At 36.3% G+C, this 15,896-nt stretch overlaps 1 protein-coding gene across 7 annotated transcripts; it reads right to left on the minus strand.

Moving 5' to 3' along the window:
- Positions 1-88: 88 nt before the first annotated feature.
- On the minus strand, positions 89-12,602 carry lemd1 (LEM domain containing 1). 7 transcript variants are annotated; one of them, XM_083521619.1, is made up of 10 exons: positions 12,349-12,602; positions 10,450-10,561; positions 9,656-9,790; positions 9,438-9,499; positions 5,600-5,665; positions 4,528-4,605; positions 4,199-4,285; positions 3,907-3,996; positions 3,484-3,548; positions 89-687 (listed from the first exon to the last, which is right to left on the minus strand). In XM_083521619.1, exons 1-10 carry the CDS (start codon positions 12,538-12,540, stop codon positions 393-395), a joined length of 1,182 nt encoding a protein of 393 aa, XP_083377745.1. In that variant the 5' UTR covers positions 12,541-12,602; the 3' UTR covers positions 89-392. The 7 variants fall into 7 exon arrangements, with proteins under 7 accessions (XP_083377745.1, XP_083377744.1, XP_083377749.1 ...); XM_083521618.1 differs by having other exon boundaries at positions 4,178-4,285; XM_083521623.1 differs by lacking the exon at positions 4,528-4,605.
- Between the last annotated feature and the right edge of the window lie 3,294 nt (positions 12,603-15,896).

Raw genomic sequence — 15,896 nt, forward strand, 5'->3', positions numbered from 1 at the left:
TACAGGAAAGTTTGAAAGTTCTTATAAAAAGCAAGTATTGTATACACGTAGATAAGTTTGAACTCCTCATACATTAAATACTCAGAACTATTCAAAACATTTATTTATTCAACATGACAATGGAATAATAATAATAAAAAAAAAACAATACAATACTCCTGTGGGTAAGACATGGGTACCTTGTGGCTCTCCAAACAACACTTCATTTGATTGATCCTGAAGTGAGAAGACAAAAGATAATATCCAACAAGGTAAAATCATACACAGAAAATATAACAGATCAAACCACACTCATCTACATTTATTTGACTAGAACAGTAAAAATCCTGCAATCCTGCAGTTATACTTAAATTCTATGCAAAAAGTCCAATACACAATAAAATTCAGGTGTCTCAGGTGTGTGTGTCCTGAGAGTTAGGGACAAGTGCGAGGTCATCGCTGCTCGGCTCCTGACTCAGGCTGCTTAGCAGTGTGCTGAAAGGATTCTCCAGTGGCTCTTCTATTGATATGTACATGACGTACAGCAGAGCAACCACTAGAAAGAAGACCACAATCTGCACCCACAGAGGAACCAGACGTTGCTGGATCTCCTGTCTCTCCAGTGTGGCAGGACTCAGTGGGGTGTCTGGGTATTTGAATTGTACGGGACGACCTGCTGCTCCCTTTATAGACCGTCTCTTGGTGGCACTAAAGAACAAGAAAATAAATGGGAGCGGGGGTTTGAGATAATGAATAATCAACAGTAATGAATTAAAGCCTCAGGATGTAACATTTCATAATTAACTGAATGTAATTTGGCTCCTTTCTGGAAGAAAAATGTTACTGCAAGCCACTTAAATAACATTTTATAAATTTGTGTTGTGCTGTGCTCGGACTTCATTAATCTCAATACACAGAATTCCAAGCAAACAGAAATGGTGGTAAGCCAAGTTACATAGTAAGAAAAATAAAGCTTAACACAGGTGAAAGACAAAAATCGCAACAAAGATAAACTGACTCGTCCATCATCCAACCACTTTCAACTCTCAATATCAAACCTCAGCACCAATCAAAATCAATTACCGTTTGTTAGAGTTGTGGATGAAAGAAATTGTTTTGCTACGTAAAGATAGAAGCCTGAACCAACATTATTTAACTGCCAAGCCATGATACATAATAAAGTAATGCTGTGTTCACACACATCATCTAAATAAAAATTGCTGTTTTAAAATGCAGTTGAGAATGCCCCAGAAAACTAGCTCAGGCCCTTTTTGAATTCACAATCTACTGTCTGCTTTAAAAAGACGTTGTGTGTGTACACAGCCTTACATGGCAGCTTGTCCAAACACTTGCGAGTTGCGAAGGCATTTCCCACAACTGTCCCTGACAGAAATAGTTTTCTCCCCGTTCCTGCAGTATAGTGCGAGAACCAGACGGTGTCAGACGGTGATGCAAGTCCAGTTCCAAGTGATTCCACAAAGCTAGGAAAGTGTTCAAAAAGAGCTGCGATACTTGTGGCAGAAATAAATATTGGAATAACACTAGAAATTCTGCCTCCGTCTCTTTTCTGAGCTCTGGTTGCATTTTCTAAATAATTACCCATATATTTTTAGCATGTTTATTCAACATCTCCCTATTTATTGGAAATAAGATTAGGCATCTCTATTTATTAGAAATAACATTAGACATTTATCTTTATTTATTAGAAATAAGATTAGACATAATATAGGAGATTCTGTGAACGTTCCTAGGATAGTCAATGAACAGAGAACTTCTATAAGCTTTAGTGGCCTTTCAATCAGCTCATCAAAAGGCTGAAGAGTATTTATATTCAAATCACTGAACAATGTTATAATTGCAGCAATTGTTATATGTGGTCCTTCATATAAGGGACAAAAACACTACATTTAACTGTCATTTTTAATACTCGGTTGTAAATCCTCTGCAGACAATGAGTCTGGAAACCTACAGACATTGTGAGGCACTGGGTTTGGTCACAGGTGATGCTCTGCCAGTTTTAAGTTTCTGCTTGCTTCTTGTGTATTTGTTTGCTTTTGGTTTTTGCCTTTAGCAAGCCACTGCAGGATAAATCAATTTCTTTGTCTAAAAAAATATTTCAGGCTGCTGTCAAAGTATGTTTCACATCATTGTCCATCTGCAGTGTGCAGTAGCGTGTGCAGTGGGTTTGGATAAATCTGAGCAAATTGATCTTTGTTCATTCATTCATTCATTCATTCATTTTCTTCCGCTTATCCGTAATTCGGGTCGCGGGGGCAGCAGTCTAAGCAGGCCCCCGCCTTCGACTGCTGCCCAATCCTCACAGCACCGTCCCTTACGGTCCCTCCTGCAGGTGGTGAGCCCACGGGAAGGCGGCCCCACGTCACTCCGACGTCACGGACCTTGATATTTCCCCCGTAAGGGACCCCCGGAGCATAGAGGGTTAAGGGCCTTGCTCAAGGGCCCAAGAGTGGCAGCTTGGCGATACCGGGGCTTGAACCCCAGACCTCCCGATCTGCAACCCAGCGCCTTAACCGCTGGAGCCACCACTCCCCCTTGACTTTGCCTTGACTTACTAGAGGTTACACATTTCTAACCATCACTTCTTGGATTGGGGCCAAATTGATCTTTGTCTTATCCGTAAATAGGATGTTCTTCCAAAACTGTGCTTATGATGATCTAGTCTGGTCACATTTTTGTGGTAAACCCCTCTGTATTTATTCTGATAAAGGCTGCTCTTGATTGTTGACCGACACAGATATGCTTAGCATGTTTGCAGTTCTTTATCTTGCCAATTGTCATGAGGGTATAATTTTCAGGGAAAGAATTGTTTTGTGTAGCCTCTGAGATGTGAGCTCACCAGTTCATTCTCTTTTTTTATTTATTTTTTTTTTTTTAAATGTACCAAATAGTTGATATGGCCACACCAAATGTCTGGCGAGATTTAGCTTTCGACCCAATGACAGCTTGCCTTATTGGCAGTGACATCTCTATGGACATCATACTGAGTTAACAGCCAACGATTCCAAATTTAAATGCCACATTCGGAATCATCTTTAGAGCTTTTATCTCTTCAGTAAGAAAATAACACTAGTTCATTGTGCATGCATGCATATATATATATATATATATATATAAATAAAATAAATATAATAAAATTATTATAGTAATATAAAATAACTTAAAGATCAGTAACTTTGTTCAAATATTTCTTAATCAATCTCTGTAGGTAGGCGAGTTGGTAAGTGTCAACTTAAATGAAATTAAGTAGTTTGGGAAGAAAAAAGATACATAATTCTGTCTTGACCATGATGAAGTACAGAAGTAATTTTAGTGATCTTTCACCACTAATGGCATTTGCATTGTGCAGCAAAGGCAGAAACTTAGTAAGAGTTTGATAACTGCTACAGAATAATCCCATTTATAAACAAAAAGACACACTGTAACTTTATACATAAATAACATTTTGCATAATGTTTGCAATGGATTTCTCCTTAATGGACTCACGTTATCCCAGTTGGTGTCATTGCAGTATCTGGAAACATCTCCATCAGAACATCAGTGACTGATTCCTACAACAGAAGAAATAGAAAAGGATTACCTGATGCAGATTGACAGCAAAATAAGGTGAGGAGTGAAGGCAGAGATATGACAAAGTGGACAGCAAGCCTCTGGCAAGTGACAACTGATAAAAGGCGTGACAAAAAGAAAATACTGAAACCTCTATAGTTGGAAAATGTTGTGCTAATCACAATGGGATGTTCTAGATGAGCCACAGTACAAATGTGAGGAAAAAGGGAAAATAGTGAGAAGGAAAAAAGAACCACTTGAATGTTTAAATAAGAAGGAAATTAGAACTCCTGCAAGAACACAAAATGTGCACCCAGTTTGTGAGGAAAGAGAAACACATTAAACAAAGAATTGAGTTACTATCGCTGGTTCTATTGTGGTTGGTTGCTTCTGAAGGGGTAAACACTCAGGGGTCAGATAGAGAGACTCATTCACTGGGCTTTTGTTGAACTGAAACTCCAAAAAAATTAATAAATAAATTTTGTACACAAACAACCTTACATTTTTAACTGACACATGCACACAGACCGAAATATCTTGTAGAAATTTTTAAAGTTGCAGCCTGTAATTTTAGCTGATCCCAGTGTGTGTGTGTGTGTGTGTGTGTGTGTGTGTGTGTGTGTGTACTCACACATTTAATAGGATTACTGACCCATTGTGCCCTGCTTGCCAGTGGTGTCTGGCTATAGCTTCTCTCAGTCTCTGCTGACTTTGACTGAGGGCTCAGACGATTCTCAATCTGCAGGCCATATAGGCACTCAGATTAAAATTCTCATTCACAAATAAACAGGGCTTAGTGGACGCTGCACTTTTTTTTTTTTTTTTTTTTTTTTTTAAAAACATGCTTTGTCCACCACACAAAGACCAATGAAACAAAACATTCTGTACACAACAAAAATAACACCATGACATCACACCACCACCACCACGACACTATACCACCACACAGCCATACCACCACCACCACACAGCCACACTCCCCTCCTCCACAAGTTGTGTAATGCTGAATGACAGGGAACGGCTCTGGAGGCTCTCCAACGATCCCTCTTGATTCTTGCCCTATAATTAATATATCTACTTTAGTCACAATTGCAACTAAATGAGCAAATATTATGCTTTATATCCAGACAGCATAAGCCCCATTAAAACAAGTCAACATAATGCTTTAGTACTTTGCACAAATGAGTTAACCCAAAGAGCAAACACAAAACCCAAGATCTTGTGACTTAAGCATTATAGGTTCTATTTGATCTTTTAAAGTAATTTGAGTGCATTATTGCTGCTACATACACCTTCAGTGTAGATGGGTAATAGTGACACTGTAGCATGTTGCTGTGGTAAAGAAGGAATAGTATACAACAGAGCTAGCAATGGGTCATGGTATACAGGAAAGACCAGAACAAGTAATGGATTTATTTGACAGACCTTTCAAATTTCGATGTTCATATATATAACTGCCCTTAACATATGTGCCCACCTTCACAGTGCATTCTATACACAATTGTACAACCCTGGTAAATCCCACTAAGAAGCTTGCTCTCTTGACCGTGTCCTATCAAGATGGTTGACATAGGAGGACATTCTTTGAACAGACCAGCATGTGGTGCTGTCCAGGATCCAGTAAGAGGAGCTCCAGGGACAGAGGAAAACCTCAATTTCACCTTGGTGATTTGTTCTGACTTTACTATGAGAGAGACATGCTGTCAGTAATTTTATGACAACAAGATGATTTCAAGATTTTTCTGCAGTGATTCTCCTTGTCCAGTGGGTCACAACTTCCAATTGGATACCCTTCAGAATGTCCTCTACTATGGAGAGCCTTGAATGCCTTGGCGACAATTATGGACATAAGAAATGATTTAATAGTCAAGTTGATAAGTTACTTATGGAATCCCCACAGTGTCATTCTTACAGTAAAACAAAATAATACTTTTCTCTCGATAGAAGTTTTTAATACTAACAACACATTTAAGTATAATGTAATTAAAAAGTGAACAAAAGAGTAGTGGATTTGTACCCTTGTTACCACCATGTTAAGGTGCTGTTACTGTACCTGTCTCATAGGGGGGACAAAGCACTGAGGATAAAATGTTTCGTTGCTCTGATATTTCAGCCCCACCTATGTGTACAAAATTAAAAAGTGCATTAAATCTGTGCAAGATCTCTAAAAAAAAATAATAAATAAATAAATAAATAATAATAATAAAAAAACCCTATCAGCCAGATTCAGTCTCCAGAGCGGGTCTGTTTTACTTGAACAAACTGAATATTATATAGATTGCATTTAAATTGTATTTTATTTATTTATAGAATGTTTTAATTTAATTGTAGTACAGTCTTAATCTAATTAATCTGTAAAAACTTTTAAAAGCACAAACAGGTTTTTAACTCAAATGATAAACAACAAAAACCAGAAACCATCACCAGTGTTCGGACCCTTTTCTGTGTCATTTAAAACCGAACTCGATTGCAGCCCATTTTGCACTGATTATACCAAGTGCCAATGATTAGCTTTTGTCTGTTGACACATCTTTTAAAAAGAGGAAATTCAGGAGGGAGGAAAGTCACAGGGCTTCACTGAGTCCACAACAGCCAATAGAGTTTGTGAGAGTCTAAAGAGTGCTTCAAAGTTGTCTAGGTTTTCTCTCTGCCAATTTGCCTTGACTTACTAGAGGTTACACATTTCTAACCATCACTTCTTGGATTAGGGCCAGGCTGAGTGTAATTTCTTACTGGCCTGCAGCAGTTTAGTCTGCCTTAAATTTAATGCCACTCTCCCACTCAGGAAGATATAGAGATATGGGTCCTATATACAGTGAGGAAAATAAGTATTTGAACACCCTGCTATTTTGCAAGTTCTCCCACTTAGAAATCATGGAGGGGTCTGAAATTGTCATCGTAGGTGCATGTCCACTGTGAGAGACATAATCTTAAAAAAAAATATCCAGAAATCACAATGTATGATTTTTTTACTTTTTATTTGTATGATACAGCTGCAAATAAGTATTTGAACACCTGAGCAAGTCAATGTTAATATTTGGTACAGTAGCCTTTGTTTGCAATTACAGAGGTCAAACATTTCCTGTAGTTTTTCACCAGGTTTGCACACACTGCAGGAGGGATTTTGGCCCACTCCTCCACACAGATCTTCTCTAAATCAGTCAGGTGTCTCCTTGGTTATCCTGGCTGTGTGCTTCGGGTCATTCTCATGTTGGAAGACCCAGCCTCGACCCATCTTCAATGCTCTAACTGAGGGAAGGAGGTTGTTCCCCAAAATCTCGCAATACATGGCCCCGGTCATCCTCTCCTTAATACAGTGCAGTCGCCCTGTCCCATGTGCAGAAAAACACCCCCAAAGCATGATGCTACCACCCCCATGCTTCAAAGTAGGGATGGTGTTCTTGGGATGGTACTCATCATTCTTCTTCCTCCAAACACGTTTAGTGGAATTATGACCCAAAAGTTCTATTTTGGTCCCATCTGACCACATGACTTTCTCCCATGACTCCTCTGGATCATCCAAATGGTCATTGGCAAACTTGAGACTTGCCTGGACATGTGCTGGTTTAAGCAGGGGAACCTTCCGTGCCATGCATGATTTCAAACCATGACGTCTTAGTGTATTACCAACAGTAACCTTGGAAACGGTGGTCCCAGCTCTTTTCAGGTCATTGACCAGTTCCTTCCGTGTAGTTCTGGGCTGATTTCTCACCTTCCTTAGGATCATTGAGACCCCACGAGGTGAGATCTTGCATGGAGCCCCAGTCCGAGGGAGATTGACAGTCATGTTTAGCTTCTTCCATTTTCTAATGATTGTTCCAACAGTGGAACTTTTTTTTACCAAGCTGCTTGGCAATTTCCCCGTAGCGCTTTCCGGCCTTGTGTAGGTGTACATTTTTTGTCTCTAGTGTCTTTGGACAGCTCTTTGGTCTTGGCCATGTTAGTAGTTGGATTCTTACTGATTGTATGGGGTGGACAGGTGTATTTATGCAGCTAACGACCTCAAACAGGTGCATCTAATTTAGGATAATAAATGTAGTGGAGGTGGACATTTTAAAGGCAGACTAACAGGTCTTTGAGGATCAGAATTCTAGCTAATAAACAGGTGTTCAAATACTTATTTGCAGCTGTATCATACAAATAAATAGTTTAAAAATCATATATTGTGATTTCTGGATTTTTTTTTTTAGATTATGTCTCTCACAGTGGACATGCACCTACGATGACAATTTCAGACCCCTCCATGATTTCTAAGTGGGAGAACTTGCAAAATAGCAGGGTGTTCAAATACTTATTTTCCTCACTGTATGTATATATATATATATATATATATATATATATATATATATATATATATATATATATATATATATATATATATATATATATATATATATACATATATACACACACACACACACACACACACACACATACACATATATATAATATAATATACACACACACACACACACACACACACACACATATATATATGTATGTGTGTGTGTGTGTGTGTGTGTGTGTGTGTGTATATTATATATATATATATATATATATATATATATATATATATATATATATATATATATATATATATACACATACATACATACACACACATACACACACTTCTAAATGTGGAGGGGGATTATACTGCCATTTAGTAAAATAAAGCATCAAAAAATGAGCTTCTTGGACAACTTACTCACTCAGGGTATCAATATCTCCTGCACAGGTGATGCAATGGCCACAAAAACTTGTGTAGCCCTCAACATTCAAAAATTTTTTTTTTTTGGCTTAAAATCAAAAGTCTGATAAGAGAAGAAGCACAGACACTTATAGTATAACTATAGAGATGATAAAGAGATGGTTCAGGGTTTAGGCGAATTAATAATAGTCAATGTTTAATTAACAGAACTATCTGTTACAGTAGAACAGATTAATTAACAGAACTATCTGTTACAGTAGAACAAAATATGGTCTGTTTACAAAGTGTAACCAATGTGTTTTATTGACTGTCTGATTAAATGCAAGTTAGAAAAAAATAGAATGGGTAATCGAAAATAAAAATAAGATTATCTACAGCAGGAACAACTGTGTTTTTGCATTAAAAATACAGACCATCAAGACAAGATTGTGCTGAGGTACAACAAAATGTATGTTTATTGATTTAATTTTGTTCAAATAACAAAGTAGTTTACTGCACCTGACTCAACGTTAACTTGGCTTTTAGTGCCATGCCATCTTTGATAGTGTAACCGTAACAAACTGCACACTGAACATGCCCACAAACAACAAAGTTGAAGCATCAATAAACCTGCTTGCCTTTAATTTTCCAATACCCATAGGTTATGTATAAATGGCAGTTCAATGCATGCTAGACCACTGCTCTGGATCATTCCTGTCCACATACAGGACACAAAACCATAAATATTCTCTAGAGTGAGACCATTCAATAGTCCTCTCTGTCTTTTACAGGCAATTCATTATAAATCAGAGAACATTTTAATTAAGGTCAATGGCCACATCAGATTCTTGGAAAAAAATCCCTTTCATAGATTCTTCAATCAGATTATTACCCAGGCTACTCAAATCTTTTTGCAGTCTGGCTGCATGAGTAATTTTTTTTTTTTTTAGCTTATATCTCATCTCATATATTTTTTAATCCTTTCAGCTACCGTGACTAAATGTAATAAACAAATTCTCATTAAGCTGGTCAGTTTATAAGTTCCATCAGTTGTTGCTGTCCAGAATCCAGATCCATTTTACAAAGTACAATATTTGAAGGATATAATATATGTGCCAGAGTTGTATAGGGGGAAAAAAAAATAAATAAATAAAACAAATAAAATAAAATAAATTAAATAAATAAATAAAAAATTACATACCGTGCTAGGATTTAAACTTTGATCTGTATTGGACACAATCTCCGGGCCGAGCAGCTTTGATCCTGTACAAAAAGTGTTATATTTAAAAATAATAATAATAATTTAAGCATTATAAGGTATTTTTTGCAATTCATTACAGTCTCAGAATTCCAGCACAGATGTGTAAAAAGGTTCAAGTTAAAAGGGGGTTAAGAACTAAATGTAACAATAGTCCATACCAGACTCCTCCTCTTCTCCCTTCTCCTCCTCACTATCAGAGTATTTCCCAGCATCATCTTTACTGTTGACACTGTTCTGCAAGTGCTGTGTCATCATCCTGTACAGCTTCTTCTCATACAATGCTCGAGTGCTAGCTACCGCCACAAAGACAGAGACAGAAAATTTGTCAGAATCCATACATGTAATATTCACCCACAGTGTAATTCCAAGGCCATGAAATAAACCTGCTTTGATTGCCCAACTCATTTATGTAAAATGTTAGACACCGTTCAATTATTTACTCCATTAGGGTTATAAATCTACAATGAAAAATAATGATTATTTTGGTCTTAAATATTATTCTCTAGCCTTTAGCACGTCAGAATATATTCAGTAATAGCATTTGATGAACAGGGTCATAGTCGGCACTCTTTGTTCAATCGATGCGCTCTTACATTTGCGCTGAAGTAATCGCTTCACTAATTAAATCAGTGAGTTCTGTTGTGCTGGCTGTTTGTTTTTTTCTTTTTATTATTATTATTTGCATTTTCATGAACATTAAAACATTTTGCTGAAACATTTTCTTTTGCTGTCTCTACAGTGTAAGCAACATCAATGATTTGACAGTTGGTATTTATTGAGCGTTTCAAACTGCAATAATTAGGCTTAGTTGTTTGCAAAGTGCATCCAAACATCTCTCCACCTTAGTTTTCTTTCTTTCTTTTAAATAATGAGCATGTAAAAGAAGGTACTTATTGCAATTCTATTTAACGTATATAAAATAATTCATGTTAGAACATCAAATCCTACTGACCTACAATCGGTCCAGCTTTGACTCCATACCGGAGCAGTTTGTGTTTTAACTGATTATCAGTCAGTGAGCTTAGGTCTACCATGTCAGAATCCTCTCCTCCCTTTTCCTCTTCCTGTAGTCTCTCACACACACACACACACACACATTCAACAACAACAAAAAAAAAAAAAAAAACTTGTTTGACATATTTGTAGAAAAAAATTGTTAGAAAACTGCAAGTCTTAAAGTTCTTAAAATACTCAAAAGTTTGGAAATGTTGGATTTTAAAGTGGCAATATAATGTTTATGATAAACTGTAAATCCAACACATGAAAGTTTTTTTAATCATGACCCAGATTCCCCTGCCTTGTGCAAGGGTCTCTCTACCACATATGCATATGTGTGGGTGCACGCTCATACACACACACACACACACACACACACACACACACACACACACACACACACACACACACACACACACACACACACACACACACACACACACACAGTAATGTACTGATATTACACTCTGTGGCAGGTGGATGTATAATGAACAGCTGCAGCTCCTGAACTCATGTTTCTAAATTGTAAAAACCAAAATGGAAACACTTTTAGTAGCGAAGTGTGAAATGTTATAGAAGCCAGTTAAGTTAGACATACAAAAATAAAATAAAATAAAGCCCAAAGTAATGAATAAAAAAAAAAAAAAAAGAAAAAAAAAAAGAAAAAGAAAACGCTAAAATTAAACAAATGCGTCCTGAGAGTTCCTGTGCCACCATTTGCATGTTTAGTTGTGCTGCAATGGACCATCAGGGGCAAAGCTTCACTTATATTGATGAAAAGCCTTTTCAGCTGCTGGTGCTGCTGATCTGTTTCACTGCGAGAAGACAATTTCAATAAAGGAGAATATTATAGAAAGGCTTCCTATAATTGAAAAGTTGTTTCTTTCAAGGAACAAGATGATGTTATTCAACACCACCACAATGGTCCAAATGGTTCTGTCCATCAGGTACAAGTTTTGACCTGGTCACAGCCAAGATAGAGAAAATGAACCCTAGGAATAATGTATGGTCTCACGTCAAAACACAAATCCTCAACACCGAACAGAACATTGACTTCTTTCTATAAAAAGCTGTTTAGTTTGGGTTTACACACAAAGCCTAAAGAAAAAAAAAATCCCATACCAACTTACTTTATATATTTGTTTCTATGGTGTCCTGTTAAAACCTCTCTAAAAAAATAGATAATAAAAAATAGATAAATAAATAATAATAAGTGTTGCCAATTAGGATCTGAATTTATTTATTTATTGCACCTGGGAGAGCAAAAAAAACCCCACATTTATTCTAAATGATTAAAAGCAGTATGCTGCATATTGATAGTCTTTTTGACATTAAATGTGTTGAACATTTATTAGTCGAGCTTTTCATCACAGCTTCAGCAGAGGAAACAGGACCCATAACAAACCCTACAAATAGCACTTTAGGATCACATTACAGCATTTAGTGCGAAAGTACGTTTTTTACATTGTAACATAAATAAATAAATATTAATGAGATGGTACATTTAAAACACTTCACAAATGTCAAACCATAAAACAAAGCCAGGAGTCCAGGAATCTTTCTTTTCGTTGTTTCAGTGAAGACAAATCCAAAGTAACCATGACCAAAGTGATCAGATTTCTTACTGCATTGTTCTAGTGATCCAGATTGACTGTTTAATATAAATATCGGGCTTTAACTCAAACCTGATTCGCGACTTTAATCTCCATTTTAATCCAAACCTGAGTGGAGATTTCAGGAACAGAAATCTTTCATCAAGCCTGAGGAAATTATATGGTCTGATTCGGGCAGCAAACCAAACAAATCTACAATCTAAAACTCCTTACCATCAGGATTTATTAGGTGATAAACTTACATGTCCATTTTGTCCCTGTTCCTCTTCATCACTAGAGAAATCAGCAGATTTATTGGCCACATGCTGCATGTAAACCTGAAGATAAGCCTGTTTTTCTCTCTCAGAAGGCGCTAATTCCACACCATGGCTAACCAACTCCGACTTCAGCCGCTGCTTCGAAAACCGAGAGGGATTTTCCACAAACACCGGCATGACAATGCTTAGAAAACTGTTACTTTACTAACACACACACACATACACATACATACATACACACATACTCTCTAATGGTGCAGGGACCCGGAGTGCATTTGCTGCTCTTTTAAGCCGCTGGTAACCAAAAACCCCAGTGAGCTAAAAGCCCACAGAGTCTCACATTGCTATCACACATGCTTGTAGGGTGGTGAGAGCAGAACAGGTGCTACACACACACACACACTCAGCTCACCAGCCGTGTCTCCCTCAAACAGTTAATAGTCTTAGTTTATATCAAATAAAGTATTATTGTATCTATTATAAGACCACTCACGTGTAAACAAAGCGTCCTGTGCCGTTTTTTTCTGCAGTAAAACTCGCCTCAGCAGCTGACAGGAGCAACATACGGGCTTTCACACGGGTTTCGCGCCAATTTGTAATGACGTCATATGGACCCCAGTACTTTATAAAGTTTGGTTATTAAAAAAGATTGTGGAATAACTTATATCTTTATATTTCAATTAAAAGAGATCATTTTTCACTACAAAGTTAAAAACTAATATATCAGTGGATTACATTGTTAACTTTTCTTATTTAGTTTGGCCAATTTTTTTAAAATTCATAAACAAAAACTTTCAAAATCGCAGCTTTTCTTTTCACATTTCTTAATTAAAATTGACATATTTATTACATTTATTAGATTGGTTAAAAACAAAAGAATGTATTTTATTTCAGAAATCTAATTATATCTGTAATGTTTCTACTGTATAAGTCTTTCAGCTGTAGTTGGTTGTGATTTATTTATTTCTTATTTTATGTTTATTTATTTGATTATTTGTTATGTATGTATTTATGTATATGTATATATTGTCCTGTACAGGTTCTGTTTGGTTAATATATGTATGTTTAAAAAATATGTTTGTTGTTGAAATCATATATATATATATATATATATATATATATATATATATATATATATATATATATATATATATATATATATACAGTGAGGAAAATAAGTATTTGAACACCCTGCTATTTTGCAAGTTCTCCCACTTAGAAATAATGGAGGAGTCTGAAATTGTCATCGTAGGTGCATGTCCACTGTGAGAGACATAATCTAAAAAAAAAAAAAAATCCAGAAATCACAATATGATTTTTAAACTATTTATTTGTATGATACAGCTGCAAATAAGTATTTGAACACCTGTCTATCAGCTAGAATTCTGACTCTCAAAGACCTGTTAGTCTGCCTTTAAAATGTCCCCCTCCACTACATTTATTAACCTAAATTAGATGCACCTGTTTGAGGTCGTTAGCTGCATAAAGACACCTGTCCACCCCATACAATCAGTAAGAATCCAACTACTAACATGGCCAAGACCAAAGAGCTGTCCAAAGACACTAGAGACAAAATTGTACATCTCCACAAGGCTGGAAAGGGCTACGGGGAAATTGCCAAGCAGCTTGGTGAGAAAAGGTCCACTGTTGGAGCAATCATTAGAAAATGGAAGAAGCTAAACATGACTGTCAATCTCCCTCGGACTGGGGCTCCATGCAAGATCTCACCTCGTGGGGTCTCAATGATCCTAAGGAAGGTGAGAAATTAGCCCAGAATTACACGGGGGGAGCTGGTCAATGATCTGAAAAGAGCTGGGACCACCGTTTCCAAGGTTACTGTTGGTAATACACTAAGACGTCATGGTTTGAAATCATGCATGGCACGGAAGGTTCCCCTGCTTAAACCAGCACATGTCCAGGCGCGTCTTAAGTTTGCCAATGACCATTTGGATGATCCAGAGGAGTCATGGGAGAAAGTCATGTGGTCAGATGAGACCAAAATAGAACTTTTGGGTCATATTTCCACTAAACGTGTTTGGAGGAAGAAGAATAATGAGTACCATCCAAAGAACACCATCCCTACTGTGAAGCATGGGGGTGGTGGCATCATGCTTTGGGGGTGTTTTTCTGCACATGGGACAGGGCGACTGCACTGTATTAAGGAGAGGATGACCGGGGCCATGTATTGCGAGATTTTGGGGAACAACCTCCTTCCCTCAGTTAGAGCATTGAAGATGGGTCGAGGCTGGGTCTTCCAACATGACAATGACCCAAAGCACACAGCCAGGATAACCAAGGATTGGCTCTGTAAGAAGCATATCAAGGTTCTGGCATGGCCTAGCCAGTCTCCAGACCTAAACCCAATAGAGAATCTTTGGAGGGAGCTCAAACTCCGTGTTTGTCAGCGACAGGCCAGAAACCTGACTGATCTAGAGAAGATCTGTGTGGAGGAGTGGGCCAAAATCCCTCCTGCAGTGTGTGCAAACCTGGTGAAAAACTACAGGAAACGTTTGACCTCTGTAATTGCAAACAAAGGCTACTGTACCAAATATTAACATTGACTTTCTCAGGTGTTCAAATACTTATTTGCAGCTGTATCATACAAATAAATAGTTAAAAAATCATACATTGTGATTTCTGGATTTTTTTTTTTAGATTATGTCTCTCACAGTGGACATGCACCTACGATGACAATTTCAGACCCCTACTTGATTTCTAACTGGGATAACTTGCAAAATAGCAGGGTGTTCAAATACTTATTTTCCTCACTGTATATATATATATATATATATATATATATATATATATATATATATATATATATATATATATATATATATATATATATAAAATCACTAGTAAAAAAAAAAAAAAAAGCAAATTTGGTTATTAACATAAGTTCTATTTTTTCTTTCTTATTTGTGTTAAAATATTATTAGTAGTAGTAAATCTCAAACAATATTTTGCAGTTGCTGTTAATGAAGATGATCATCTTTTTTAGGGATTTGGGAATATAATTTTTTAACTCTAGAAAATAATAAATGATAAAATAAACGCACTATAATAATAATAATAATAATAATAATAATTATTATTATTATTATTATTATTATTAATAATAATAATAATAATAATAATAATAATAATAATAATAATAATAATAATAATAATAATAAGTACAGATTGGTCCAGCTTTTGTTTTTTATTTTACTGTTGTTGTTGTTGATGATGATGATGATGATGATGATGATGATGATGATGATGATTATCTAATTTTTTTGCATTTGTTTGTCTGTTTGATTGTTAGAATATACTTTTTCACAATTTCAAAATAAATAATAAAATGAACTTACTTTTATTATTGATGTTGTCGTTGTTGTTGTTCCTGTTGTTGTTATAGAAGAAGAAGAAGAAGAAGAAGAAGAAGAAGAAGAAGAAGAAAAAGAAGAAGAAGAAAAAGAAGAAGAAGTTTGGTCAAATTTTTGGTTTTCAATTTGTTGTTAATAATGATGATGATGATGATGAAGATGGAA

This window comes from Silurus aristotelis, assembly GCF_946808225.1.
Source record: "Silurus aristotelis genome assembly, chromosome: 19".
In the NCBI taxonomy this organism is placed as follows: Eukaryota; Metazoa; Chordata; class Actinopteri; order Siluriformes; family Siluridae; genus Silurus; species Silurus aristotelis.

Excerpts from the sequence above, each read along its gene's own strand:
- lemd1 (XM_083521618.1), bottom strand. The coding sequence starts at position 12,540 with ATGCCGGTGTTTGTGGAAAATCCCTCTCGGTTTTCGAAGCAGCGGCTG. Across the intron at positions 4,606-5,599 it reads TTGTCCCCCCTATGAGACAG|GGCAAGAATCAAGAGGGATC; the intron begins GTACAGTAACAG and ends TATTAATTATAG. Across the intron at positions 3,997-4,177 it reads TCAGTAATCCTATTAAATGT|TTCAACAAAAGCCCAGTGAA; the intron begins GTGAGTACACAC and ends TTGGAGTTTCAG.